Source organism: Cinclus cinclus, chromosome 3, assembly GCF_963662255.1.
Source record: "Cinclus cinclus chromosome 3, bCinCin1.1, whole genome shotgun sequence".
In the NCBI taxonomy this organism is placed as follows: domain Eukaryota; kingdom Metazoa; phylum Chordata; class Aves; order Passeriformes; family Cinclidae; genus Cinclus; species Cinclus cinclus.
The window spans coordinates 113,535,282-113,562,517 of record NC_085048.1 but is presented as its reverse complement, the minus strand read 5'-3'; the positions used below and the strand labels follow the sequence as shown (position 1 = coordinate 113,562,517).

The following is a 27,236-nucleotide window of genomic DNA, read 5'->3' as shown; positions in this document are numbered from 1 at the left end:
CCCTTTTTTTTTTTTTGTGCTGTTTAACAAATCATGACAGTCTGCATCCCTTTTTAAAAATATTTTTAATTTTTGTTCCTAACAGAGATAGTTTGTATTCTGCCAAATTGAGATTACTTTCTTCATCATTCTTGCCTGGGGGTGCAAAAAACACTTGCCTAATAACATCAGAACTCCATGTTGCTACAAACACAGTGTCTTTGGAAGCAAGGATATGTTGTTCAGTCCCCATGCATTCAATGCAAAGACTTATTTGCTCTGTAGGCTTGTTTATAAACTGCTTTCAGTGTGTGCAACAAAAATTGCATGCAAACTGCTAGGCACTGCAACTTTTGTTTTTCCCTTGGCTGCTAACCCATCAGCCCAGACCCAAGCAGGCTGCTACACAGTGGCATCTTCCCATAGACGTGTTGCTAATGTGATGAGAACTGTCTGAGACCTTCTCTGCATTAAGGAAATTCATTCTGGATCAGTGGTTGTTTCACAGAAGCAGACACCTATAACAAATACGGCACACTGGCGCAAAGCAGGGTATTAATTCCTAATGGTGTATGTCAAATTGGTGCCTGCTTATCCCCTTCTGGATTTCTTTTGGCTGGGGCTGGGAGAGGGGAGCCAGTTAGCTACCCACCTCCCATCCAAGAATCAGGGGAAGTCAAACATCTGTAAAAGGCTTAACATAAACAATGCCTCAATCATCTGTTTGTTTTTTTTTTTTTTCTGAATTTACCAAGAGAATACGATGTTGCAAGAGAGCTGCATTCACCCCACTTTTCACACCCCAGGGGGGGACAAGGCACCCAGCTTCACAGGTCATGATCTCCATCCCAGAACACCATTGATACTTTCCTAATTGCCAACTCAGCCAAAGTAACCCATTTGGATAAATCTTTGGGAAGCGACCTAGTGTGAAGAAGAGCCAGCATTTCCACCTTTGCAAGTTGGATCCTTGCAAATCTTTTTTATAATTTGTAAGCACTTTTTGTTCTGGGTTACAGTGGCAGAGATGGCCACACTGTCCTTCAAGATAAACCAGAATGGGGCCAACACATTTCTGAGCCCCTCCCTCTCCCCGTGTCTCTCCCCCCCCCCCCCCACCCCCATCCCTTCAACCCCTGGTGAATTACGGTGTTAAAGAATTTATACCTCATTTAAATATTCATGCAGTTTATACCCAAAGCCAGGCTTCGGCTGAAGTATATAAAGGTAGCATAAGTCAAAATTTGATTCACTATATTTACAGGTGACGGCTTGGACAACAGTGTAGCTTCCCCCAGCACAGGTGATGATGATGATCCAGATAAGGACAAAAAGCGACATAAAAAGCGTGGCATCTTTCCCAAAGTAGCCACAAATATCATGAGGGCATGGCTGTTCCAGCATCTAACAGTAAGTGAATTCTAGATCACATATGCAAAATAAAACATGGATAATGTCATAGTTGTAGTAGTCATGGAAAGCAAAAGATACGTATGATGTTGCTGCCAGGCAGTAGAGGGACTTTTCTGAGCAGAGTTGTTGTTGTTGTTGTTGCCTCATTTGCTAGATGCCAGGGGAAGAGCATAGAGCGTATGTTTTTATGGTATGGGGGTTTTTTGTGCGTGTGGTGTTTTTAGATTTGTTTGTTTGTTTGAGACACAGTTGTTAACAGGACGTCACTGCCAAATGTGGTTTTTACTTAAAGCTTGTATGAATATAACCTCGCAGACCTGTCCTGCTTTGCAGTGGGAATCGCTGCTTTGGAGCACAAAGCAGCATTTGGCCCCTGGCTCTGTGCTCCAGAGAATTGCAGAAAACAATTGGGGAGATTAAAAAACAAAGCCAAAAGCAAACAAAGACCTTATTCAGATGTTTGTCAGAGATCATCAGAAGCTTCATGATGAAAGCTCTGAATGTATCTGGTTTAATAGCAAAGTATAATTTTTTTTCTTTGAGACATTCTCATTCCCAGAGTGTAAGTTACCCCTGTATTTAATTTTAGGAAGTGGTGGGGGTATGCACAGCTATTTCTGTTACCACTGCTACCTGTATGGGTTTTTTTATTCCTGGGATTAGAAATCAAAGCTCTGTACAGGTGTGTGGGGTTAAGCTGGATGCTGGAGCTGCTTTCAAGGCTTTATAACATGTACCACACCTTTGAACGTTAGCACTTAGAAAAATATTTCTAATGCCATTCTCCTTCTTCATCAAATTGTGGGGATGTGTCACTGTGTTTTTGTCCACTGTGGGGATCTGGGCTTTGAACCCCAGGTTTTTTGCCTCAGCCTTTCTGTGCCAGGAGGATAAGGGTCAGGCAAGGGTTGCTGGGGTGTCTGCAGGTGGTAGTGAAGAAGGGCTCTTGCCTCTAGCCCCAGTAGCTGACTCTTTCCTCTGCCTGTAGCTAGGGTCAGGATGAAACTAGAAGCTGGCCTGCTTGCCCAGCCCCGGTGGGAGCTCTGCCAAGGATATGCTCGTAAAGCAGGGGAAGCGCTCATGCACATCACCCCTCCATCCCCTGCTGAGCCAAGAAACCAGATATCTGCCATGACTCTTGTCAGCACGGGGATCAGGCAGGGAATCCTGTCCTGTGCGGTCCTGGGCTGCTATGAATGAACCTTCATGTTGGAACCCTACTCCTCAGAGGCCAGTGAGGGCCTCAGATATCTCCAGGTTAATCTCTCTCTCTGGCAAACTCCATGTCAGCCATGCCCCAGCTTTGCCAGGTCCTCAGCCCTATCTGTGTTCTGTGCCATTGCTTCCAAAGGCTGAGGTCCCTTTGGTGTTGATGGCTCCCCCTTTGTAGGTCCTCACCCAAGATGAGTTGACACCTGGCATCTCTCTGCAGGTAGATGTGAGGTTAAGGACACTTACCTCCAAAAAAACCCATGGGTGCTGTGCCAGCAGCAGTGCTCACACCTGCTTAATGCACCTGGTTTAAGTTCAGTAGTCAGGGGAGGCCCTGGAAGCTCAGCAGTTAGGACAAGGGACACCAGGGAACACGGAACAACTGCATGTCAGTTCCTATAATTTCCAGTGAGGAATTGCAAATTGAGTAATATAAATTGTGTATATATATGTATATAAAGTATAAATTGCATATTAAGTAGCATATTTTTTCCTCAAAGTGGCCTGTTGCTGTGTTTGTGCTAGTAAATAAACTGTCACCCAAATCTGAGCACAAGAACAGAAAGGTTAATCCTGGCAAACTTGAGCAGTCTTCAGCACTCTCTTGGCCTGGACTGGGTATGCCCCCCCTCCAAATGCCTTTCCTGGGAATATGGCAGAAGGCTACAGGGTGTCTCTAAAAAGCCTTTGTGGTGGGAGCCACCCTGTGTAGAGCATTTAACTCCATGAGATTGACCTGAGCCTGTAGCTAATTCCATGCTTAGTCTCAGGACCAGCGAGCAGACTGAACAGACCCCCTCACTGCTTCCCCTTGGTTAGCTGCAGGGGTTTAGGAGCTCTTCACTCTTCTCCTGTGTGCTAACAGCATTCGAAAGAGGAGAGTGCCTGCTGAGCTTGCTGCAGGGCTCCTAGCAGTCCCTAGGAGACAACATCTGGATATCTGCTTGTAAGGTGGTCTCTGCTTCTGGAAGACTCAAACACAGAAAGAACCATTCCCCCCAGGACCTTTGCAATGCTGCATTTTCTACCTTGTAGCACTGAGCTAAAGCTTGCTTTAAAAATCCACCATCCCCCTGGCAGAGCCAGCCCAGCCATGTGAAGCATGCACTTTTATTGCAGGGCAGCTTTCTGCTCTCCTGGAAGCATGGTAGATCCAGACTTACCTGATCAATTCAGTAAAACCAAATTGGTTTATCCCGTCCGACCTTCTCCATGCAGGACCTTGAGACAGAGCCTAGGTAGGGTCTTGGACAGTTTCCTCAAAATAAAACATGTAGAGAACATTGTAGGCTCTCCCAAGTGCTAGAGCAACAGAGCATGTTTACAGGATACTTGGGGTGCTGTCCTGGCTGCAAAAAAAGCCAAAACAAACTCATGCCCAAATGACTGCCATCAGAGCTGAGGAGTTTGGGGGGGAGAGGGGGTGGCTGGAAGAATTAAAACTCCTGTTCATTTTTGAGGGCATCTGGGCTTCATGGCTGCTCTTACAACACTGCACAGTGGTATGGTGGTGGTGTCCCCACTTGATGTCCTTGCTGCAGGAGGGAGATCATCCTGAGGAAACTAGAGATCCCATACTGTTTATTTATTTATCTACCCATTTATTTATCAGTGGATTTGGTCTTCTGTAGGGTGAACACAAGGTCCTCTCTAAAGTGGGAGGTGAGGAAAGACAGAGGGGTGGTTCTGTCCAGGCTCTGTCATGACTGGTGATGCCTCCCTTTTGCCCCCAGCACTTCACCTGCCCTCACTTTGCCATCTGAAAATGGCAAAGAAATGAGCAGCAGTTAAGTGCAAAATCCGGCATCCCCTTGACCATTGGTTCTTCCTAATTGGGGTGTTAGTTCAGAGTCCTCCTTTTGAAAAGCAATAATTTTTTTTCACAATTTTAATATTAATGCACATCAGCGGCATGGAATTAAATAAAATAGACAATAACTGCTGTGTCTGTCATGCTAATGATTATTGGTTGGAAAGACCTAAAATAAATACAGTCTTCCAAAAGTGGATAAGTTGGGTTAATTCCTTTTATGATGTTATTCCATGACCAGGAGCTTGAAGTCTTCCTCTGTGTACTGACTTCATTTCCGAAGGTTTGTTCCCTAGTTCTTGTTTCACACTTAGGAGGAAATTCATTTTTTTCTCTCTGGATGCTGAAGTGTTTGGGCAGTAGTTCCCACTCAGTATCAGGCTCCAGCCCACCCCCCCTTCCCACCCCTTCCCCTATTTTGACTGACCTGCAGAACTGACTTGACATATGCCCAAAGGGTAGGCAAGGGCTGTCCTCTGCAGATGAAGGCAGTATGCTCTGCAGATTTTTAAGGGATAAATCAGGGGATAAATTAATCCAATTTGCCTTTTTTTTTTTTTTATTCCCTCTTGGAATAATAGCAACAAAAACATTCAGCTGAAACAATTGCAAAAGTGCTGACCAGATTCATGCTTAGGACTTCGCAGGATATTTTTTTAACTGTTTGTTGTTCTGATTTCATTTTGATTAAACATCTGGGTTGGAAGAGCTGCTCAGGTGGGCTGTTAGTTGGGAAAAATGTAGTTGTGGAGCTTGTCAAAATTTTTTCATGGTAGCTTATGACACCATCTGGTAAATTTGGAGGATTTTAGGATTTTGCTATAAATTTGAGATGTAAGCCTGTTACTATCTGGAATAAATGAAAAAGAAAAAAAAAGAAGAAAAATTTGATGAAGAACTGGCAAAGTTGAGTCAAAATTGAGAAGAGGCATGTGGAGTGGTATCAGATGAGCATCAAATGCTGTGGCAGGGGCTGGAGGAGGGACTGGGGTAAACCAGTTCTGTGCTGGTGCTTCTCTTCAGAAAGTTACCCTAAGGATAATTTCAGGGTATGTTGCAGCCCAGCAATGTTTTTCAGGTCTTTTAGATCTCTAAATTTTTTAAAATTTTTTTTTTTGATCACCTAACATTCAGGGTTCATCTCTCCCCCCAAATTTTTCAAGCATATCCTCACTGTAATGTATATCCCTCAGCAGGGACGGTGAAATAAGGGAAAAGCTTGGGGCAAGGGGAAAGGAATTAAAAACTAATCTTGCTCACAGTTAAATCTGTGTAAATTTAATTGTGGCAACAGGGTTAGTTTCTGCTTCAACCCATCCTAGGCTTTTATCCCAGCATTGGTATTATTGATACAAATTGGTATTTGGAATTGATATAAATTCCTTTTTGTTCAAAACTAGGAGAAGGGAGTTTGTGGTGTGTCATTTCAAGTGTTTTTCCCACTCATTGTGAATGCTCTGCATCCTTTAAATCCAGCTTAATTTAAAATATTGGGATTCAAACCTCATTTTGGGGATTATACAATGTAATTAGTTTGTTATATGATGAGTATTTGATGATCTTCATGTTCATCATCTAATCAGGCAAAAAAAAGCCATAAAATTATAATCCCAAAAGATGTTTAATAACAATTTAAACTATTGAGGGCTTTATTTAAGCACATTAGGGGATTATAAACTACTCTCTTTTAATGGTGCCAAGAGGTAGATTCAAGGACTTCAAACACCTTTTAAAAAACAAATTGCCATGATTTAAAAAAAATGAATAGGCTGAGGATATCTTTCATGTAAATCCCATAATTTAATCATTATTTTTGACTGCTTTTAAAACAATTTCCTTAAGAGGTTAAATCTTACTGAAAGGGGAGACTGAGCAGAAAGTAAAAGACAGGGCTGAAAGATGTTGACTTTAAAGTGAAAGGATTTTTTCTATTATGCATTTGGATTTTTAACGTTTACTTATTACTTGGTGCCATGATATGAAACAAGAACATTTAAAATAAGCAATATGCATCTATTTAGTAAAGCTGTTATTTATAAAATAATTCATTGGAAATAGATATTTTTAATCTAGCTGAGAAAAATAGTCCCCATTGCTTCAAGGATGCTGTTGTGATAGAAAACTTACACTATTTAATTCTGTAAGTTTTCTTTTTATGTTAATATTTTACTGGCTAGCAACTCTTTCAAGTTCAAACAAGTGGATTTCATGTCTTTTCTCATCCCTCCATAGTTATGAGATTTTGCCTAGGGAGAAACATGGGGTTAATTTGGCTGCCTGCCCCTACTCGAATGAGGGATTCTTGCCTGGTTTTGAAAAGGAGTATAGTGAAAGGGTAGGTGGGTGCAAAACTAGGGTACTGAAAACATGGAAAGGGGAAAATACTTGGCTAAAACAAGTTTTCTTTTTGCTCCTTTTGAGAGATTTGGAAGCATTAACACAATGCTTCCCTTCCCCCCCTCAACCAAAAAAAAAAAAAAAAATGCAACTTGGAATGAGTCTTCATCCTGCACCAATTGGTACTTGCTCTGTAAAATGCCAGAGGGCTCCTGGAGCTCATCTGTGTAATAGAGGTCAGATTTCCATCTGTTGGACTCCAGTGGGTGGGGGTGTCCTCCCACTTTATCCCAAATACACAAGTCTCCTCTTTCACTTGATTTTATTGTGGACAAAGCTGTAAAAAAGCTTTCTTCCACATCTGCAAGACTTCTCAGTGCCAGCTGTCCCAAATTCCTGGGAAAAGTCAGGATTTTTAGCTTGCCTTGAGTCACTGATGCACCGCTATCCCTTGACTGGGAAGGTGGGAGCCAGGGCTTTTCCTGCTCCTGGCAGCAGGAAAACCTGTCAGAGCATCCAACAAAAGCATTTATCACAGGTGGTGCAAGTAAGCCACAATGCAGGTCCTCGGCTCCCTTCTGCTGGGGGAGGTGCTGTGGGAGTCATTTCCAATGGCAGAAAATGGGAAATGTTGTTATGGGAGAAGATAATTATTGTGGGGCTCTGTCCCAGTTGAGTTGAGAGCTCCAAAAGGGAGGACAAAGGATTTAGGTAACTGTGTTTGAATTAACTTCTTAACCCTTCAGAGTTTTATGGAGGACAGTGACTTTTAAAACCTCCAGCATTTTCTTTAATTGTCCTCAAATTTGTGGCTTTGACTTGCTGTCCAGCTTCCAAGGTTTGGTCCATTTTTCCAGCATGAGGGAAATTTTGCCATTTTAAAAGAAAACTGTTGGATTTTGGGTGATACCCCTGGCAATGCTGCTGTTGCTCCAGTTTCATGATTTCTTGGAAAGAGCATGTTTCATGCACTGTCTTGTAGGTTATTTAAGTTGTCAGTGCTAAGCTGTCCTACAAAACTTTGACTGTAGAACAGAAAGGAAAAATAGAGGATGCTTTAGTGAGTTAGTTCAAGGAAAACAGATTATTTACTTAGGCTCTTCTCACATTCAGAAGTGTGGTGTAGTTACAGAATCTGGTTTTTTTAACACCTGTGATTTAGCTCCATTTCTATTGAAGACAGCCATCAGGTCTTAAACTACAGGGTATGTGACATCTCATGGGGGCTCCTCAAAGGTCTTGGGAATGGCAGTGATCCAGGGAAGTATTTTGGTTGAAATCAGAAGGTAGCCAATAACCTGAGACAAGAAGATTTTAGAGAGAGAGAGAGAGAGTGAGTGTGTGTGTCTATTCCCCAAGGTCTATACTACCTTTTTCTCAATTTCCCACAGTTTCTAGCTTGGAGGCACTATTGTGCCAATTTGTAAGCCACTAGCACATTAAAGAATTTGAATTATTTTGAAGTTGCTGAAACACATTAGTATTTAGACACTAGCAGAATTTCACATCTGAGTAGAAGCAAGGGAATACTGAAAAGTTGAAACATGATAAACATTAATTCAGATGCTAAATTACACTTGCTCTGGTTGTACTAGAACTCCTTTTGTTTGCATAAATATTCTCGGAAATGAGTTTACCAGAAAGAATGTTTGCAGTAATAAGAATTTTTAAGTCAGCAGAAGATGCTTTGCTTTCTTCTCCACCCTCTCCTTTCTTTTATATTTGCAGCTGTGATGTTTTGCGTGTGCAGCTTCATTTTTGAAATTAGCCTCCTCCAGTCAAGACATGGCAATGTGTTACATGATGCACTGTCTTTCTGCACTCAAAGCAGACATACAAAATTCAAGTATCACCTTTGGAAGGGGGACAGAGAGGGACGGAAAAAATTTGATCACCAATTTCTCAATGTGGAAGTGTCTGTGGAAATATTTTGGTGAATAGTTTGCAATATGAAGTGCATTAAAGGCAGCAACAATATCTTGGCAAGCAGTGGGTGAGCAGGAAATGAGGATAAATTAATGGGCTTGGTTGTTCATTATTAGTTGTTTATTTAGCTTGTCCTCTAACACGGCTGCTACAAAAGAGCCTGTGTTGATTCTCAGATATGCTTATGTATGTAAGTGCCAGTGTTAATTTTTTGTTGGAAATCTAACTCCTGAAGCAGTTTCACAGCATGCCAGTGTGCTAGCAAATGACTTAATCAGATCAGGTAAAGTGCCAAAATATGAGGCACCAAACCAGTTGGGCGCATATCTGATGAGATGTGTTAATCTGTGGTGTAAGATAAGCTGCCTTTCAAATAGGGTCACATTTGGATGTGGTACATCGAGTTGTGTAAGATGCATTCCCTTGCTCTGGCATGCACTATCCTACATCTGTTTGCATGAACTTAACCCTTGTCTGGATAAAGAAAGTAGTGATACTGTGGTGAGTATAGTCTGTTTGTTGCTCCAAGACAGGCATGAGAAGAGACTTCGTTTTCTACCCATTTTAAAAAAGTTTTGTTTCCCTTTTGCTGCATTTACCTTCAGCTACACAGAATCTGCACTGTTACAGCTTACATGGGTTTTTTTTGGTTTTTTTTTTTTTTTTTTTTTTTTTTTTTTTTTTTGTTGTATTTATTCAAGAGGCTCTAATTCCTAATAGTAAGTGCTTATGTTTACTGTCTGGCCATCAAAATTGCCCAGAGAAAAATTTTCCTTTGGAAGGGAAACTTTCTTTTGGTGGTATAAGTTAAAGTCTTCCATGGGTAATGCCATTCTTTCCAACAAAATGCTCAGCTGAAAATCCAATTTTCAATATTCATAGAGTCGTTATTCATGGAACAAATGTATTCACAGAATTGTTAAGGTTGGAAAAGACCTTTAAGATCATCAAGTCCAACCAATCTTATCTTATTGATGAGTCATCATTGTACTTCCAGCTCCTCACCCGGTAAGCCACAACAATGCTAAATATATGTGTAGAGAGAAGGTAAGTAGGCAGAAAAGAGTTTAAGTTAATATGTAGTTATCTAATTTACCTTGCCTTTTGCATCATTGCCTGATTTAGACCCGGAGTATTTAGTGGAGTGCTCGTTTCACTTCAGTGGTGGGCCATCATTTTAATAAGACAAGGTCTAGGAGTCTTACCACTTCATATTTTGCTTTATGAAGCAGAAACTTCTGCCCAGAAAATACTCCTCAGATTTTAGATATAGCATGAATATTCTTTTCTTGACTACTGGTTGGCCCTTTGTAATCCAACCTGTACAGCATTAAACATTTGGAAGCACTTTTAGAAACAACCTAACCACAAAAAACCTTATTCTCACAATGGGTCCTCTGTCCCAGTGATCCAAAAAGCAAGGTAGTCGTGTTAGTGACACTGAAGTGGTCACTTGAGTCAGATTAGTAAAACCAAGGGGCTGCTCATGATATAAAGATGTTTTCCAATAACTGTTTTTTAACTCAGAAGGAAAATAGTGGGGCTTTGCCTTGGGTGTCTTGCTCTGTTGATTGCTCTAAAGTCAGCTTTGAAGTGAAAGTCTTCTTCCTAGGCCATCCTTATTCATGTCAGACAGAGCTTTTGGGGTTCCTAATGATATTTTTGGAAGGGTAAATGCCATATTGGGCAATCTGGCTAGATAATAGATTTATTGGCAGAACTCTGCTTATTTGCTGTGGATGCCGTGCTGATCCAGGAACTGCACTGTGCTTGTGTGGGAACAGCAAAGAGAATAAACCCTTGATTTTGTTGCTGAAACCTGAGCATGGGTCTGTCAGTGCAGCAGGTTGTAAACCCCAGAGGGCTGTAAGGTGCAGTTGGGGTTGGAGTAATTTTGATGCTGGTAATAACCCAAACCTTAGGATTCTTATGAATAAAATGCAATTTTAGTAATGTTTTCATAAACACCAGTTATGGTGGCATTTTGGTAAACAGTGGCACTACTTGCATCAAAATTGCACCACGTTGGCTTTTAAATTTCTCCACCTGTCTGCATGAATAGGACTTTCAATGTCGAGGCACACAGACAGCTGCTGCTAATGTTTTTTTTTTTTCTCCCTGTGTAGATATTGTTGGCAAATCTGCAGCCATAAAGGCTGGTTTCTGATGTAAAATGGTACCTGACCTACTGGCTTTGGTGCTACTAAAGGAGCAGCTTTAATTACTAATGGTCGTGTTTTAGTTTTGTACTTGTTGATGTACACAATGTCATTTTAGAGTGGTGTAACCTCTGGTTCACTTCCACTGGCGATGGTACACTGGCTGCAATTATTTTCAAAATAATTTGTGTTCCTTGGTGGCAGCTTGCAATCCTGCCTTGTTGTCTCTCAGATAATTAGCAGGGGTCTGTTCCTCCAGGTCTCTGTGCTCCCAAATCTCTCTGGTACCCCACACCTTAGAGGGCTGTCCTGGATGAAAGCGAAATTGTGCTTACAAATCCCACTTGATTTATTTCTAGGACTGTTCCCTGCCTTGCATTAGGTGGGTGTAATACCCAGAAGTTGGTGGAATCAATTTTGTTCTCTAACCTCTGGTAAGTTAGAGGGTTTACACAGGGGCAGAGTCGAGGCATGCTGCCTCTCTTCCCAGTCATGAACAAAAGGATAAGGCTGATACTCTGCCTGGTGCCGTTTTGTTGGGTTGAGTTTGGTCAGAATGATCCAGTTACCAGCCTCATGCCAGGCCTTAAAAGGGTTAAAGATGTTAATGGTGCTGTTAAAAAGCCAGCTTGCCAATGAGCTATTTTGTGCAAATGGTATAAATATAAGATACACTTGTCTGGCTCATTTGCAAGCATTCTTTTTGACTTCTTTCACACAACTGGTGTTTTTGTGTTTAATTTAACAAGAAATGAGTAGTAAATGAAAGCTGCTGCCTGAAATCCCACTGTGAGCGTGTTTTGCACTTGGCTCCCCAGTGAAAAGGCAATTTGTGAAATTATGTGATAGAGTAATTAGATGAAGCCGGGGTTTCTGATTGTTGCCATGCTTATGTGGTAAAGGTTTGCTGGGGAAAAAAAAATAAAAAACATGGATTATTACCCTGGCAAGTTGGCTCAAAGCTTCTTCATTTATTTGTAAACAGAATATTTAGTGACCGCATAGGAAGTAGCTGTAATCACCAGCTCGTAAAGAAACCACAGCAGAGCTTTTGGATTTTTACAGAGTGCTCATGTAAAATTTAAGCTGGGAGGCAGAATCCCTGTTAATGTAATTAGGATCTAATTTACCACCCTTTGCACACAGATGTAATAATGTCTAGATATTTATTCTATCTTTAAGCACATTACATATACCTCAGTGCAGCAGTTACTGAACAGAAACAGGTGTGAGCACTTTCCGGTTTCATTTTTACACTGTAAACACACAGCGATTTAAAGGGAAATATTTACAAAAAAAAAAAAAAAAAAAAGAGGGGAAAGAAAGAATGTCTGCAAATGAGGCAGTAATGGACAGTTGCCCTTTATGTACTGATGGATTTCTCAATGGTTAAGTAAATTAAAGCAAATGCTAGAAAAATCAATAGGCTTGCAGAGTCTTGGTTGTGCCTCATAGACTTCAGGACAGAATGACAGATGTGGTGCATATGACCCATTTAAGTATTAATGCTTGGGAAATTGCCTCTGCATGCAAGGTTATAGGCCTAGAAATATTGTTATATTAAATTACAGGCAATGATATTTTTTAAGTATATATGGAATTTATACGTTTCAGTTTAGTTGCTCTTCGGCATTACATTTGTCCAGGAAGAGTAGTTGTGGAGTTGTTTTTCTGGAACGGTAAATCAGGTTTAAAAAATGTTTGAACAGTGAATTGTCTTTCCAGGGCTGCTGCAGATCGGTGAGCGTGTTGCACACTATGGGGGGGACGGTGATGGTGTTAAATAAGAGCCACACAGCCAATGTGTTCACTAGCAAATGTAGCATGTCAGCGAGCCTAAATTAAATATCATTAAAAGGCAGCTTTTGAAACAGTGAGAGGGCTGGTGTGGTAACATAGGGTCGCTGTTAAATTGGGGTATTCTGTATGACTAAACACTAAAGTAAAATCCAAAGTGCGTGGTCGAGATGAGCTAAGTAAGGTAACCACCAATACGGATCGTTCTCGTCTTCCCCACGTGCTGCAATTAGAAGGGGTGAGTTTGTATGGGCAGGATGCGTAAAAACGAACCCCACACAGAAATTCTCCTGAAATGGAGATGTTATGATTAATCCAGGCAGGCAGACGAGCTCTAGATGAGGTAGCGTTTGCCATCTCTGATTTCTGTCATTTCTTGCTGTACTTCCACCCAGGCAGCAGGGAAGTAGACCAAGTTAATTGTCTCTTTGTGGCATCACTGGCAGGAAGAGTGTGAAAATAGCTGGGACCCTGATTTTGGTGTTGGCGTGAAGGCAGAGCAGTGTGTTGGCCGTGCTTGCTGTCGGTGACAGCCCAGCATACCTTGCCAGTTATCCTGACTTCACCCCAAACACCTGTTTCTGTGAAGGGAGCAGCGGATGCATTTTATATACAACTGCCATGTTTAATATTAGAAAGGAGCTTTAGACTTTGTCAGTACCCTTGCTATTCCTTGCTGAAGCCATTACATAGGAAGTGTTGTTATTTTCATTAATTTTCATGTTTCACTTCCATTTGTTCATTAGATTTCCCACCCCCCCCCCCCTTTTTTTTTTATTTTGTTCCTTGATTATCTCTGATATTTGATGTTTGGGTGCCACTGTCTCCCTTGTGGCTTTTTCTTTTCTGACTTTTCTCTTCCTTTTCCCTAAAGCATGAAAACTCAATGTGGAATAAAGCAGAACCATCTCCAGGGGCTATAGGGCTGCACACTGCTACCGGGAGTGCCAGTGAAACAATGACATTGCGGAGGGGCAGATTATTACTTTTGGGCCTGCTGAGGACCTATTTGTGTATTGAGGCTGGATGAGAGCGACTGGTGCTGAGGGCTGTCAGGCCAGGGCTGAGTGATGACAGACCCTTGTCATTTGCCCGCATTCAGCTTCATTGCTATGGTGACAATATGCAGTGATGAAAGTGGCCGCTGAGGGTTGGACAGCATCCTCCATGGTTGCTGTAGCCGACAGCATCTTTGCAACAGCGTGTTTGAGCTGCTGATGGCCCTCGGTGTCAGAGCAGCATCAAATCTCTAGTGACAGAAACTCTCCACAGGTTTTCGGGTCCACGGGGATAATGCTCATGGCACCACTGCCAGTCTCAGCAACTTCTTGCATCAGTGGCAAAAATTGTCTTTACCTGTTTTCGTCCTTTTTCTGTGCCTCGTGGTGGATTTCCCCGATTTATTTTGTGTGACAAACAAGCTAGGTAAGCTGGCACTTACCTGCAAAGCAGCACGGGGTGGCTGTGGTCCTCCTCCTGCCACATGCAAGGCAAACACATTAATCAGCATATAGGCAATGGCTGCTTTCGTTAAATATACGTGTGAGGGGCCCTGGTGAACGGGCTCTTTTGTTCCCGACCAAACCAGAAGGGATCAAAGGTCAGCAGGAACCCAGAAGTCATCAGTCAGGGAGGGTTTTGCTGGATCCCGGGCTTGTCAGCTCCATAGTCACCCCTGGCAACTTGGGCTGCCGCCTGCCCGCCTTCCCCACTGCCTGGCGCAGAAGTGGAGCATCCGGTCTCTCAGTTGCTGTAAAAAGATGCTGACATAAAGTCGGCATTTGAAATACAGAGTGAGCATTGCCGTGCTCCTCTTTGGCATCCAAGTTGTTTGAGAGTGAGATTACAAAAATGATAAGTTGGTTTTGTAGAGGTCTTTTTCCTGTGTTCATCTTTAGGATGCGTTTTAAGGCTGCAAATTCTTTTTTGGTTTAGTGGCAAATGGCAACCCGGAAAGAAGCAGCAGCATACTGCCAAAATGTGCTTCAATGCTTCTGTATATAAAAGTTCCCTTCTCAAAAAACTTCTGGTATGGCATTTATTTCCTTTGAGCAGATCGATTTATTTTCTCTCCCCTCCCTGTGATGTTAAAGTACATTTGGCAGTAATCAGTTTATCCTTATTAGAAGCTGTGGTAAAAGGCAGAGTTGCTGAGTCAATTCACTCCATTTACTTCCCCTATTGAGCCTTAATGTGTCCCAGTCCCCACCCCTTACAGTGAAAACATCATCAATTATAGGGCTGACAGGAGCCTAGGACTCAGTGTAAGTTGCTCCTTGGGGTTATTCATCTTGCGCCAAAAAAACTGGCACTCAGCAATATTCATCACTTCCTCCTACCTAAAATTATTGAGTAAACAGTGAGCTGAATTATCAGAGGGGTAAAAAGGGGGAAAACTGAGTTTGAATATGTTGGAGGCAACTTTAGCTCATATGGCAGGAGAAATAAAGCCATCAGCCAACACGCAAGCTCCCCACCGCTGTTTAATATTGCTGCTGAAGGAGGAGGGAGGCTCAGTTATCTTTCAGCCAGACACCTTGCTGCTTCTCATAGCTCGACCTGCAAGAGCTTTTCTATTTTGGCACCTGGGCTGGAAAAGCAGCTTCAGCCCTGGAAAAGCAGCTTCAGTACTGATGCAGCAGAGATGTGCTGGGTGCCCAACTCTCTGTCAGCTCCTTAGGGAAATACATTTAAAACACTACTCAGTTTAGTCCAGTTTGATCCCATGATATTTGTATTTATTCCAAACATTCTGAATCCCCTCTGGTGGAAAATAATTCAAAGTGGGAACCTAATTTTTAGAGGTATTTTTTTTAATGTGATATGGTAAAGTATTTTTCTCCAAAACATCAATAATAAAAAAAGCAGAGAATAGAATGTGCTTTGTTACCATTACCTTCCCTTCCTACAAAACAAAGCAAAAAAAAAGTCCATCCAGCCAAGCGAATCCAGACATGAAAAACTCGTAACTTTGGACTTATTTAAATTTTCAAAGTAATCTTAAAAAAGAAAGAGGCTATGCTTTCCTTTACCTAAAAAATATCATGCAATCATGGTAAGGGAGGAGAAATTCCCTTAGCCCTATACCTGGTTTGCTTTTACGCCTGGTGCTGCGGTTAGATGGTTGTCTAAATAAACAGAGATTAGGTGGAGGGCTTTATCTCAAAGCTGGCACTGGTTATCACACTGCTTCCTCCCACTCCCTCCCTCTGATTGTGAGTTGTATAAGAAGACTTAGCAAGCATAACTTAGAGCCGATAACCTTTGAATGTTAGTTCAAGGAAGCTGTGCCATAGTAACAGCAACAAAAAGAGAAATTATGCAAACTCTGTCACAGACTATTCAAACAACTGGCAATTTGACCCTAATTCAGATTTAAAAGAAAAAATACTTGATAAGTTTTTTTGCTCCTAGAGTTCTATTTGAATTTATCATGATCAATAATATTAATATTTGAGCAGTAGTAAAAGACAAAAAAAAAAGAGTCCAGGAATAAACTTGAGTTTATTCTTCAAATTCTCTCTCCTTTGGAGGGGGGGGGGGGGGGGGTTTACTTTAAAATTGCTTCAACAAAAGGAACCTGTAACGTTTCATTTGACCAAATTGCTCCAGTCCTGCAGTTGAGGGTTGAATTGATCTTGATACAGCCCTGGAAGAAAACGCTGTTGACATTTGCATTTGATGGTAAATCAGAGATAGATATAGATGATATAGATATAGATGATATAGATATAGATATAGATACACACAAGCAGGGGATACCAAGAGAGGCTGCCAGGTGATAGGCAGCTTTTGGCTCTCCATGAACATAAGCAAGAAAAGTCCTCATGGTTCTGCATGGGTGCGAAATCAAAATACGGCTTTCCTTGGTGTATCTTGGCGTGCTGATGGGCAGCACACAATACGTAAAGAGGAGGAGAAGGATCTTTGGGGTCTTTGCAATATGAAACAAAACAAACCAGCAAACCACAACCAGGGAGAGGAAGGAGGGGGGGAAGGCGTCCACGCGCTACCGCAAGGCAATGTCATCACGATGTTGGGAAGCCAACTCACAGTGAGCGGGTGAGCGCGGGCATCGCTGCCCTTGTCGCTCGGATTACCGCAGTGCCACGCGCCCAGTTACACAATGCGTAAAGGCGAGGGTTATTTCTAGGACAGATAATTGAACATTAATACTCGTTGACATTGTCGTAGGAATGATATGTCAAGCTGACAGGGCCTATGTGCTTGCATCTGCTGATCGGCTGCCGACGAAGGGGATGTTTGGCAGTTTAGACCTGGGGCCTTGCCGCTACCAAGCCGGGGATGATACAGCCATTAATCATGAGCTGCCATCTTGGGCTGCCTTCCCAAAAACAGTGGGTTCCTGCTTTGGGGGTGGAGGGCATGGTTCGCAAAACTACGTTGACCCCCATACATGTACGCACTCCTCTGTGCGCATAAAGATTTGTGTACACCTATAAAACACATTAAAGAAGAGCATCCTTGATGCTGCACACGCATGAGTGCTGCCATTGTCTGAAGTAACTGTTTTCAATCTAGTAATGTGAAAATAAAAGGAAGCGGAATAGATGAGAAGTTCTTCAGAGTCATTGAGAGCATGATCAGGTTTGATGAGGTGTTTCTGATTATCTCTGTCTTAGGAAGTAAATGACATAAAAATGGTGGTAGAGTTAGCTTTTTTTTTTGTATTTCCCTGGCATGTGTTTTCTCTCTCTATTCTTCTGGATGTCAACAGACCCTTCAAGGCAAGGGTGCTGTAGATAAAGTAGTTACGTTGCAGTCACTCCTGTCCCCTTCCAGCCAAGATCCTGCAAATGGTGCCTTTCAATATAATTTCATAAAAAATCTTCAGAGAGCTAATGTCTTTGTCACAGCACTTCTACAGCCAGACTTTGCTGCACAAGTTCAGAGGCATGAGAAGCAGATGGAAAACAATTGCAAAGGCCTCTGACACTGGAGTCAGTTCTACTTTCTTAAAATAGGGCTAAACATGATGTTTGTAATGTCTTGCGTATAGTTTGGTTCTGCATAAAATGCTACAAAATAGGGCCCTTGAGAGCATCCATTATCACATTTTGGTTAACATCACAGATTTTAAAAATCCCAGTTGCACTGAAGCCATGAAATAAAGCTTTCATCTGTAAAGATCTAGTTTCTCTTTGTTATTAAAATAAACTAAGCCATTAAACAAAATATATGCATATAATAGTAAAGTTCATAATCTCCTATAATCAAAATTATAAATTCAACCTTTTTTTTAATTGGAGCAATCATCTTAAAAAGGTTCCTGTATAGAATAAGATCAAATGTGCCTGGTTGCTCTTTCTTACTTTGTAACTTGTTAGTGGTGACATTTTTTTGGTCTTTAACTACTTTCATTTAGGTCTTTCTAAAATAAATGAGTTTTGTTCAGAAAGGAGGAAAAAGCAGAGGGGGATTTTTTGAGCTTGAATTGAAAAGATTAATTGATTATATCTTGTTACTGTTCTTATGAATTGCTAATGGCCATCACATCATAAATGTGCTCAAAGCAACACGCCATCTTGATGCTTTTGCTTCCAAATATGTGGTTTATCTCTTTTATGGTAGCTTCTGTGAAGGCATCGGCATATGCATGGTGCTTGATGTGCTCAGACCTTGCAAAAGACCAGGCAAGAAAGGGATGCTCAGGCTGGGGATGGGTTGGGCACTGGCTGCTTATAGCTGACTCTGTTTGGATTTTTGGAAAGCCCCTTCCAAAAAAAAGACCTGTCCTGGACCCATCCATTCATCATCCAGTAGGAGGTGCCCACTGAGGGTCTCACCTTACGAAGCTGAGGGCATATCCTTTGGGCAGCCCAGGCTTTGGCCATGTCACTGCAGCTAAGTGCCAAATCTCAAGTTACACATGTGAAGACAGGTTTGCCATTTCAGGGCTCATCCCCAAGTGTTGGCTGATGCCAGCCCCTGGGAAATATCCTCACACCATTAATATTTCACTGAAATGCAAAGCTTGGTTCTACCGACCCTCTGTGAGGGAGGATACAGTTAGGTCTGTGGAGGCTTTTGAAATCCAGGTGAAATTGGTAGAGACCTGCATTGAATTTGGGGAAAAAGAGTATTTTTTAGGAGGGAGTCCTCTTGGTCCAAGGAGTTTTCCAAGAGGCAAGAGTCGCATCCTGGTCTGAGCCTTTTTAATGACGTTTTTATAATGATGAGAATCAATGCATATTGAATTTATGGGCAAATACATGGTAATTTAGGATTGAATCTAGAGATTTGGAGAATTATGATATGCCTTTTCCCAGCTCTCAGGAGATCTAAATCACACTTTTTTTGGTGCATGTTCTTGTGCGTACAAATATCATCCTGGGAACGTGTTTATTTTTTATTTATTCTGATATTGGTTAGCATGAGACTTGTGTCTTTGTTAAGTTGGCTACATAATTACCTGGAGCAGTTGTTTTCTTTTGGAGACTTCTAAGTTCCTCTCTCGGAGTTAAATTTTAAGGCCAGGCTGATCAGAAATTTGATTTCTCTACAGGCCTGCACCCTGAAGCCAGTCAAAGGGATTTCACACACTAAATGGGTGTAGATAAATGAATTCTCTAGCCAGAAAGCAGAATTGCTTAGTCAAGTTTACTGAGTTAAAACTTGTCTGTATTATTCATATGTGCAATTGCACTGAACTTGGGTTATTTTAGCAGAAGAGAACTCATTAGACCTAAGGAATGAAGGAGGAATTTATGAGGGACTCTCATTTTAAAGGTAAAAATAATGGAGAGTGAACTTACGGGGATGGATAAAATGGGAGGTCCTGAAGCAGCTGGTTGGGTGCTGGAAAGAGAAGCCCAGCTCTAGCCCAGGTAAATTGCATTTGAATTTCAACCTCAGATCTATATGCACTCTTCTTTGGCAGATGTTGAATTGATAATGCCTGTGTGTTAAAGAGTTCTGATTGTTTCTTTTGCCACCTTAGCAGCTTATGAAAATGCAAGTAGCCCTGCCTAATGAATATTAATAAGAGTGATAGCTGGATAACACTCAAGCCTGTGGCTCTTTGGAGCTTGGATGGGGTTAGTTGGAGGATTGTTGTGACTGGGAATTTACATGCTTTTTAAGAATAAACTTCCTGGAAGCTTTTACATTCTCCTTTAAAAGCTGATGTTTGTTCACAGTATCATGCTCATGTATGCATGGGGATTTTTTTCTCCCTTTCCCTTTCTAGATACATGTGAAATGAGTACTACAGACGACACGTCCATGTTGTTTTAAAACAAGGCATTTTATTAGATGAGAAGAGAAAGAGGCCCCATCTCTTAAATTTACTCCAGTCCAGGGTTAATTGTATCAATAGCAATGCTTTTTTTTTATTTTGCTTGTTTATTTTTGCCTTTTCCCACACCCCATTCTCCCAGGCAGCTGTGGCAGTTATTAGCAGGGCAGGGAAATGACACTGATGAATTCTGCATCTCCAAATGTCCTAGGAGGCTTTAAAGCCCATTTCATGCAGTTAGTTAATTGGGCGGCTCGTTAGGCCCATTGCCGGACCTCACACGTGGCAGTCTAATAACAGGGATAGTTGTGGAGTGGTTGGAGGATGGGAGGGCTCCAAGGACCTGGCTCTTGAGCTGGAGCCCCATGGGCAGGCTCTGCATGGGGCTGGTCGGAGCTCCCAGCGATGCCAAGCGGGGCTGGGGCTCGGTGGTGACACTGGCGGTGTCCCTCTGCTTTCGCCAGCGCTGTTTGCTCCGGCTCTGCTGGAGCAATCCTCTCCAGACCTCTGTTTGCTCACTTGTAAAAATACCTATTACCAACCTTTCTGTCTGTGTCATAGGTCCCATTTGATCTGCTCTTCTTCCACAGACTCTCTTCCCAAAACTGCTAATCATGCAAAAAAAAAAAAAAAAAAACAAACCAAAAAAAAAAAAAAAACCAACCGAGGTACCCTTTTTAATAGCTTCCTCCTCATTGTGAGCTGCAGGGGCAGACTTGAAAAGGAGGGTTAGAGTGGGTCAGAACTCAAAAGGCAAATAGAATCAGAAAGATATTTATTTGTTATTAAAAGAAACCCGCAATCTGGTCTTGATAGTAAGGACAGCTGTGATGCTGCATGGGGTGGAGTTCTTTTTCAGAGTGGTGGTTTGGGGCTGGGATACTCTTGGAGGGTTTCGTGAAGGCTCAGTGAGGGGATTTTATGAAGATTCGGTGATTAAGATATTTCTGCCAAATATGTAAAAAGACTTACTGTGCATTCACTTTCCAAGTCAACTTGCTGTTCCTAAAGCTTTGAAACACAAGGGAAACCCCCAACTTCAAAATAGAAACACATGCATGCAGTGCATTTCTCCTTTTGCAAAAGGCCTCTTCTTTCCCTTCTCTTGTCATGACAAAAAGGCTTAATTTTTTTTTTATTTTTTTTTTTTTTTTAGCCAATATAAGTGGAGAGGGAAGAGGGGGAGAGTCATTAAAATACTGTTCTTTCAATTACGTCCCGTTATTTGTCATCTTTATTGCTTTTCTATAGTTTTCATTGCACCTTTAATAGCACGCCTGGTCAGAAAAGGTGAGCTGGAATGTGAACGCACTTGGCTGTGCCGCCGTCAGTGCCTACTAACTGTGCTCGAATCCCAGTCCCTGTAGATTTTAATGTCCCTGCAGACTGCTGGCAGCCTGCTTCCAGCTGTGGCAGGCATGATGCAGTGAATTGCTTTTCAATGTTCTTTACTCAAATAGGCAGTAATTACAAGCTTAAAGAGGTTTAGTGGTCCAGTAAACTACATAATCACCCCTGAATTAGCCTGGGCTCATCAGTTGCAGTCCAGCAACCTCAAGACTGCTGTTTGTATGCAGGCTTTATCACGTAGCAACCTGAGCAGCAGGTGTGGAACAGCAAGAATCCCCCATAAACACAACTGTCTACTGGGGACAATGATCTCTAATGAGATGAGGCTACAGCATCACTGTAATTTAAGTGGGAAAATTAACGCCAGAGAATGTGCACTACTTCCAAGAGTCTCTGCTTCTTCAGAGAACAGTGGTGTTTTCCTAGCTTCTTCTTTTTTTTTTCTTTTCTGCCCTTCTTTTTTTTTCCTCAGATCTTTAAATGCATCTTCCTTTTGTTTTTTGTTTGGTTTTTTTTTTTGTTCCCATGAAGAACACATTGTGGTTTTGCTTATAAGTTGAGTGGTCTTTATTCTTCTACAAGGATATGTTGTGAATATCTAATGGTGGACAGGGCATCTGTTCAAGGACTTTCCATGCCAACAAAGCAGCATTGCAAAATAGCAGCTTTATCTTTTCGTTTCCTTCCTCAGTGGCAGTTTTCTTTTATATTTGTTTTGTTTTCAAGTAGAAAATGTGAAATAGAATGTAACCCTCCTCATCTTGGTGCTGAACCATTGGCACCTCAATGTGTTGGTTGCCTTGAACTCTCTTTGTGTGATGGCTTCGTCCCTCCATGAAAAAGGAGTTCAAGCTCCTGGCAGGAGGCTTCCCAATTTACTTGATGGCTGCTCTTCAAGGGTGCTGCCACCTTGGGAAATCTGCTTAAAGCTCCTGCTCCGTCTGAAAGCCTGAGGTTCATGTTAGAGATCTAGCTGAATACAGCAACCCTCCATCAACCTGATCACACAGGTGTGTAGAGTAGGGGATGAAGGCAAAGGGGAGTGTTTTTATGCCTTGTTTACAGGAGGAGCTCCTGAAGACAGCCTGGGAAAACGAGGAAAAAGCACAAATAAAAACTTTCAGTTTAACTTAATCTATGGGATTACAACTGCTGGCACTGGCATTTCCCAGAGATTGTAGAGTTATTTCCGAGCCCACCTGTTTAGAAAGTCATTTGAGGTAGATAAGGACAGTGACTTATTGCTGAGAAAAGGCTTCTGGTTAGGAGATATTTACCTGGGCTAATCTGTCTTAGGCTGGCTCTAAAAACAACAGCAGAGCTTTTATGGAGTTATCAGGTAGTCGGGATTTCCTTTGGCAGGCTGGTGATATTTTTTCTTCCTTCCCAAAAGCTGCTCACCTAGGGAAGGCTGGGTTTTGCCTTCCTGCCTTTTCGCAGCTGCCTGATAAAGATGTTGGCTTAACTGAAGAGCTGGGTTTCAAGGCTGTGAATTTTAGCTCTAAGGCAGTTGCAGTCAGATGATGCATTTCCTCAGTTCCTTTGGTGTCACCTGGCTGTAGTGTTTCATAGCTTTGGCTGTGTGCTGCACTGAGGAGAATTTTGCTAATCTTTTGGATGCAATTTTTCTTTTAACTTCCCTGTCCTTTGCTAGTTTTAGGCTGTGTGATAAAAACAATGATTAATAACAACAGTAAAGAAAAATGGCAGAGGATGCAGAAGTACATCACCCACATCACATTAGCACCAATAGCCTTGATCCTAGAGTAAAAAAATCCCTTTTTAAGTGTGTTGAGCAAAGTTAATATGTACGTGCGAGCTGTGTGTGTGCATTTCTGTGTGCACATGCATGCAGGCACCAAAGGAACGTTTAACATGGGAAAAGCTCGACTCAATTACCCGGGTATGGTGTGGGAGTGTCTGCATAGACTCAGCTTGAACTGAAAACCAGTAGGAGCCAGAGTAAACTCCAAACACTGAGGTCTATCAGAGTGTCTCCAAAAGGAAATAGCAGAAGCGCCATTGCTTGGACTAGCTAAAGCTCAACTGGAAAAGGCAGTGGGTAATAATATATGGTATGGAAGGAATAATATTGTAGCAGCCAGGAGATGGATTAGATGAGTTAAAAGGTTTTTCCATTTTCTGACTTCTGTAATATCCTGTGCAAGGGATGATCTGAACTTTTTTTCCTTAATGAGTACTCACATTATGAGTAATTTGATGGGGCCACCAGAGAAGTATTGGCAGCGCATCCCAAGCCATACCATGTCTCTCCATCAGCCTTGGAAAGGATATTTATGTTAGTGAGTGCCAAAACTTGTTCACAGACAACTCTTACAAGAAAATTATTTACAAAAGGGCAAATGGAAAAAAAGGAGAAGCGTGCTTTTTTTCCCGCTTAACTTCTTCCTTAAAAAGGGTCGCTGTTGCCAGTACCTCTTTTCCCTCCTTGTAAACCCCCACAAAGGAAATGTCTCCTCCCTGCCTCTGCCTGCAAAACCACCCCAGCCCATGTTTAATTAGGTTGGCTGTGAACACATATTCAGATTTTAAAATTTCTGTGTATTGGTTCTGCCTTTTACACCCTGCCTTTGCCTTAGGAGAGTCAGATTCTGCCTCCTTTCCTCACCTTTAATTTTTTGGCAGGGTTGCCAAAGCAGCCTGGAAAGCCTTTTGTAAGGGACACGATAGGCAGTGTCTCAGAGCCCATCTCATAGGAATTGGCTGATGCAAAAGCCCAAAGCAGCAGCTTCTTGGCCTCACCATAGGGATACAGGCAAGTCAAAGGGATGCAGCATCGAGTCACACTGCATATTTTGATGCATTTTTGACTTCAGAAGACCAAGCTCATCTGTTGATCTTGTGTTCATAGTTTGCAGTTCAATAACTGACAACACCAGGATTTATTAACAGTAATGTTATGAAAAAGGCCTTACCGAGGGGATATTAAACTATTACAATAAGTTGAGGAAATATTTTCTTTTGAAAGAGGAAAAAGCTGGCTTTGTCTGCAGCATGACCATGTCATATGGACTAAGTTTTCTTGCTGTGCTGAAAAAGCAATGAGGAGCTTGAAATGCCAAAGCCAGCTCGCACTTCAATAGCATTATCAGGCTGACTCACTGCTCTCAGCCAAGGAAAAGACTGTGCAAACTTTGCACAGGCTTTTTTTCCTCCCAGCCTCAGAGATGCATTTCTAATAAAACAACTTCCTTCTCAATGTTTTAGTATTTCCTCCAATGTGCAAGCCAATCCCATGGGATAAACAGGATCGAGTTTGCAGCTTCCGAGTCGAATTTTTTTCTTCTCCCCCCTCCCTACCAGGTCACCTCAACTTGGCAACTTTTTACAGCCTTGCCTGAATATAAAGCAGGTCGCAGGGATGGTCTGTAAACCTATTCAGGCAGCCTGCAAAATAGGCAAGGGGGCTCCACGCGTTCTCTTTATCGCTCCCTTTCAACGTGCTGGTGGTCGATGAAAAAAGGAGGTTGCTATCTTATGACTTTGTGGATAGTGATGCAACCATTTTTTGGCTACTTTTTGAGTGCAGAAGCCCCCGTTATTCTTTAGGAGGCCAGAATGTGTGAGGATCTGGGACTCGTCTGCTATAAATTCAAGCTCTGTTCTTAGACTACACCATGCACTGCTTTTGTAATGCAAATGGAAGGCACAAAGTGTCCCTTTGATAATGTGCAGTCAGGAGACAAAAAAAGCATTCACTGCAACAGTAAAACTAATTCATAAAGCTGAGAAACAATAGGAAAGCATTATGGATATTAAAAAAATAGTAATTTCTCATGGATCAACTTGATCATTAATGTAAACAGTTCAAATGCAAACCAGAAGGAAGTTGGGGAAGGGGAGAGACCTGAATTGCTGTGCTGCCACCTTAGCTAATGCTGGACAAGTTTAGGTAAAGCAAGAACATAGAGTTCAGCAAAAAGTCAATGTACAGTTTGTCACTGGACGGCTGATCCGTGGGCTTTATTCTGGATACTGAATTAGGCTGGGTTTCTCTTCAGAAACAAGAAAATCACCAACCTTTCAGTGTGGGGGGTTTTTTTATTTTATTTTTTTAAATTTTTTATTTTGGTGGTAGAAAACAGTTAATAAACACTCCTGGGGCATAAATTTTAAGGGGGTAATTTCATCACTCAGCAGAGTTTAGCTCAAGGTCATCTCACCTTTGTGCATTCCACCAAGCTCCGGAGGAGGCGGAGGGCTGGAGGAAGAGGATGAAAGGGCTCCCAAAATGGTTCTCATGGCACAGTGAGCCAAGTGATGGCACTGCCACAATAAGGGCAATGCTGGGTGGTTGCCACAGCCTCCTCCAAACAGAGCATGCAGCCTTTCTCTTGGGGATTGCTTCTGCCTCGGTGCTGTCGTAGGGCTGGTTCGGTGCCGTGAGGATTTAGTAATCTGGGGGGTGAGAAGGGCAGGATTATTTTACCATTTTTCTGGCACCATTAGGCACTGCTGTCGAAGAGGAGGAGGGGAGGCAGTGCTGTTGATGCCGGGTTACAGATGAGATAAAGTCTGTCACTGTCCTGGCATCCAGCATTTGATGCCTGGGGTGGAAATTTTGAGGAAAGGAGTGTTAAGTAGGACAAGGTGTAGCATTAAGAGACAACCTTGGATGCTTTCCATCTGTACCTAATGGAGACTTTACCCACCACCTGTAGTCAAAGGTGATTAAAAAAAAATATTATTGTTTCTTTTGCTAAAAATGCTCTCAAGCTGCATTTAAAAGTGGGCTTTTATTAAGACTACTGCTCGGTAAATGCCATTCATAAAACAGTGGCGAGAAAATACGATGGAAAGTTAAATTTTTCTCTCTGTCACTTTGATTTCTTTGTTACTGCTAAAATGACTGCTCTGACTCATATTTTGCATAGTTATTTTTACCTTTTCAAATGTTCCTTAACTGTTCATATTACCCTGGGCAAATCCCCCAGGGATAATTTTCATTTGCATGCAGACTTTGATGGTGTTATTAAGCAATCACTTTCTGTACTAAGTCATTATTAAAAGTAATACCACAGAGCCTCAAAAACACATTAATGGTGCCAAACAATCCACATTTCAGTGCTAGATTTATGGGAAGGGAAAAGCACAAGGTCTCATATCATTCAGTGGATGCTGCTGTATAGCTCTGTAGCAGCAGCAGGCTTGATCAGAAAATATAAGAGCCAAATTCAGAGCCCTTATCTGTTGGCAGCCTTATTTCTTTAAATGCCCGATTTTGTTTTTGGGGGTTTTTTTGTTTGTTTTTTAACCTGCCTGCTTCCTATTTGTTTTCCCCCTTGGATCTACCCTTTTCCTCCAGCCTTGGCAAGAAAGGCTGTCTGCAGTCTTCCAGTATGCAAAAGCTGGGCTGGTTCTGGGAAGGAGGGTCAGCCTTCCCATCTGTAATCACTGTTTTATGGCTTTCACTCAAGGTGTTAATGCAGATCAAATGGAAAACAGTCCAGCATGAGTGTTACAGCTTCTCATGCTGCCCTGCATACGGTCCCAATCGTTAATTCTGATTATAAGACCTAAAGGTAATTCTGTTTGCTCTCCTAATGCATTGCAGCTCTCCTGGTGGTCTGGTGTCTCTTTTCTCCAATTCCCATCTTGATCAATTGTTTGCAAATAATTAAGCTTCTAAGAGATAATGGTAGGAGCTAATGTACACAACAAAGTAAAGGTCTCAAGTAACTGTTTATTGAACAGTTTGCCTTGATATCCCAAAGTGATCCAGAGTGATAGGTAGACTTGTCAGCTGAAGTCATGGCAGTGTTTTTAGTCATTCTTCCCTATATATTTGTATATTTATACATTTAGTAAAATTACAGAATATCTCAAGTTGGAAGGGACCCATAAGGACCAAATGCAGCTCTCTCCTCTTCACACGACTACCTTAAACTTAACCATTTGGCTAAGATATGTTTTATACATATTCATACAAATACAATATAATCTATACACACTATATATATATATATATATATAT

The 27,236-nt window shown here is 41.9% G+C and overlaps 1 protein-coding gene across 1 annotated transcript in view; it reads left to right on the top strand.

Annotated features, from left to right (window-relative positions):
- The window catches only part of MEIS1 (Meis homeobox 1), a 106,318-nt gene that overhangs the window by 54,769 nt on the left and 24,313 nt on the right, over positions 1 to 27,236 (top strand). Inside the window, 1 exon segment of the mRNA XM_062490640.1 lies at positions 1,244 to 1,389. Within this exon segment, the coding sequence (XP_062346624.1) occupies positions 1,244 to 1,389 (146 nt within the window).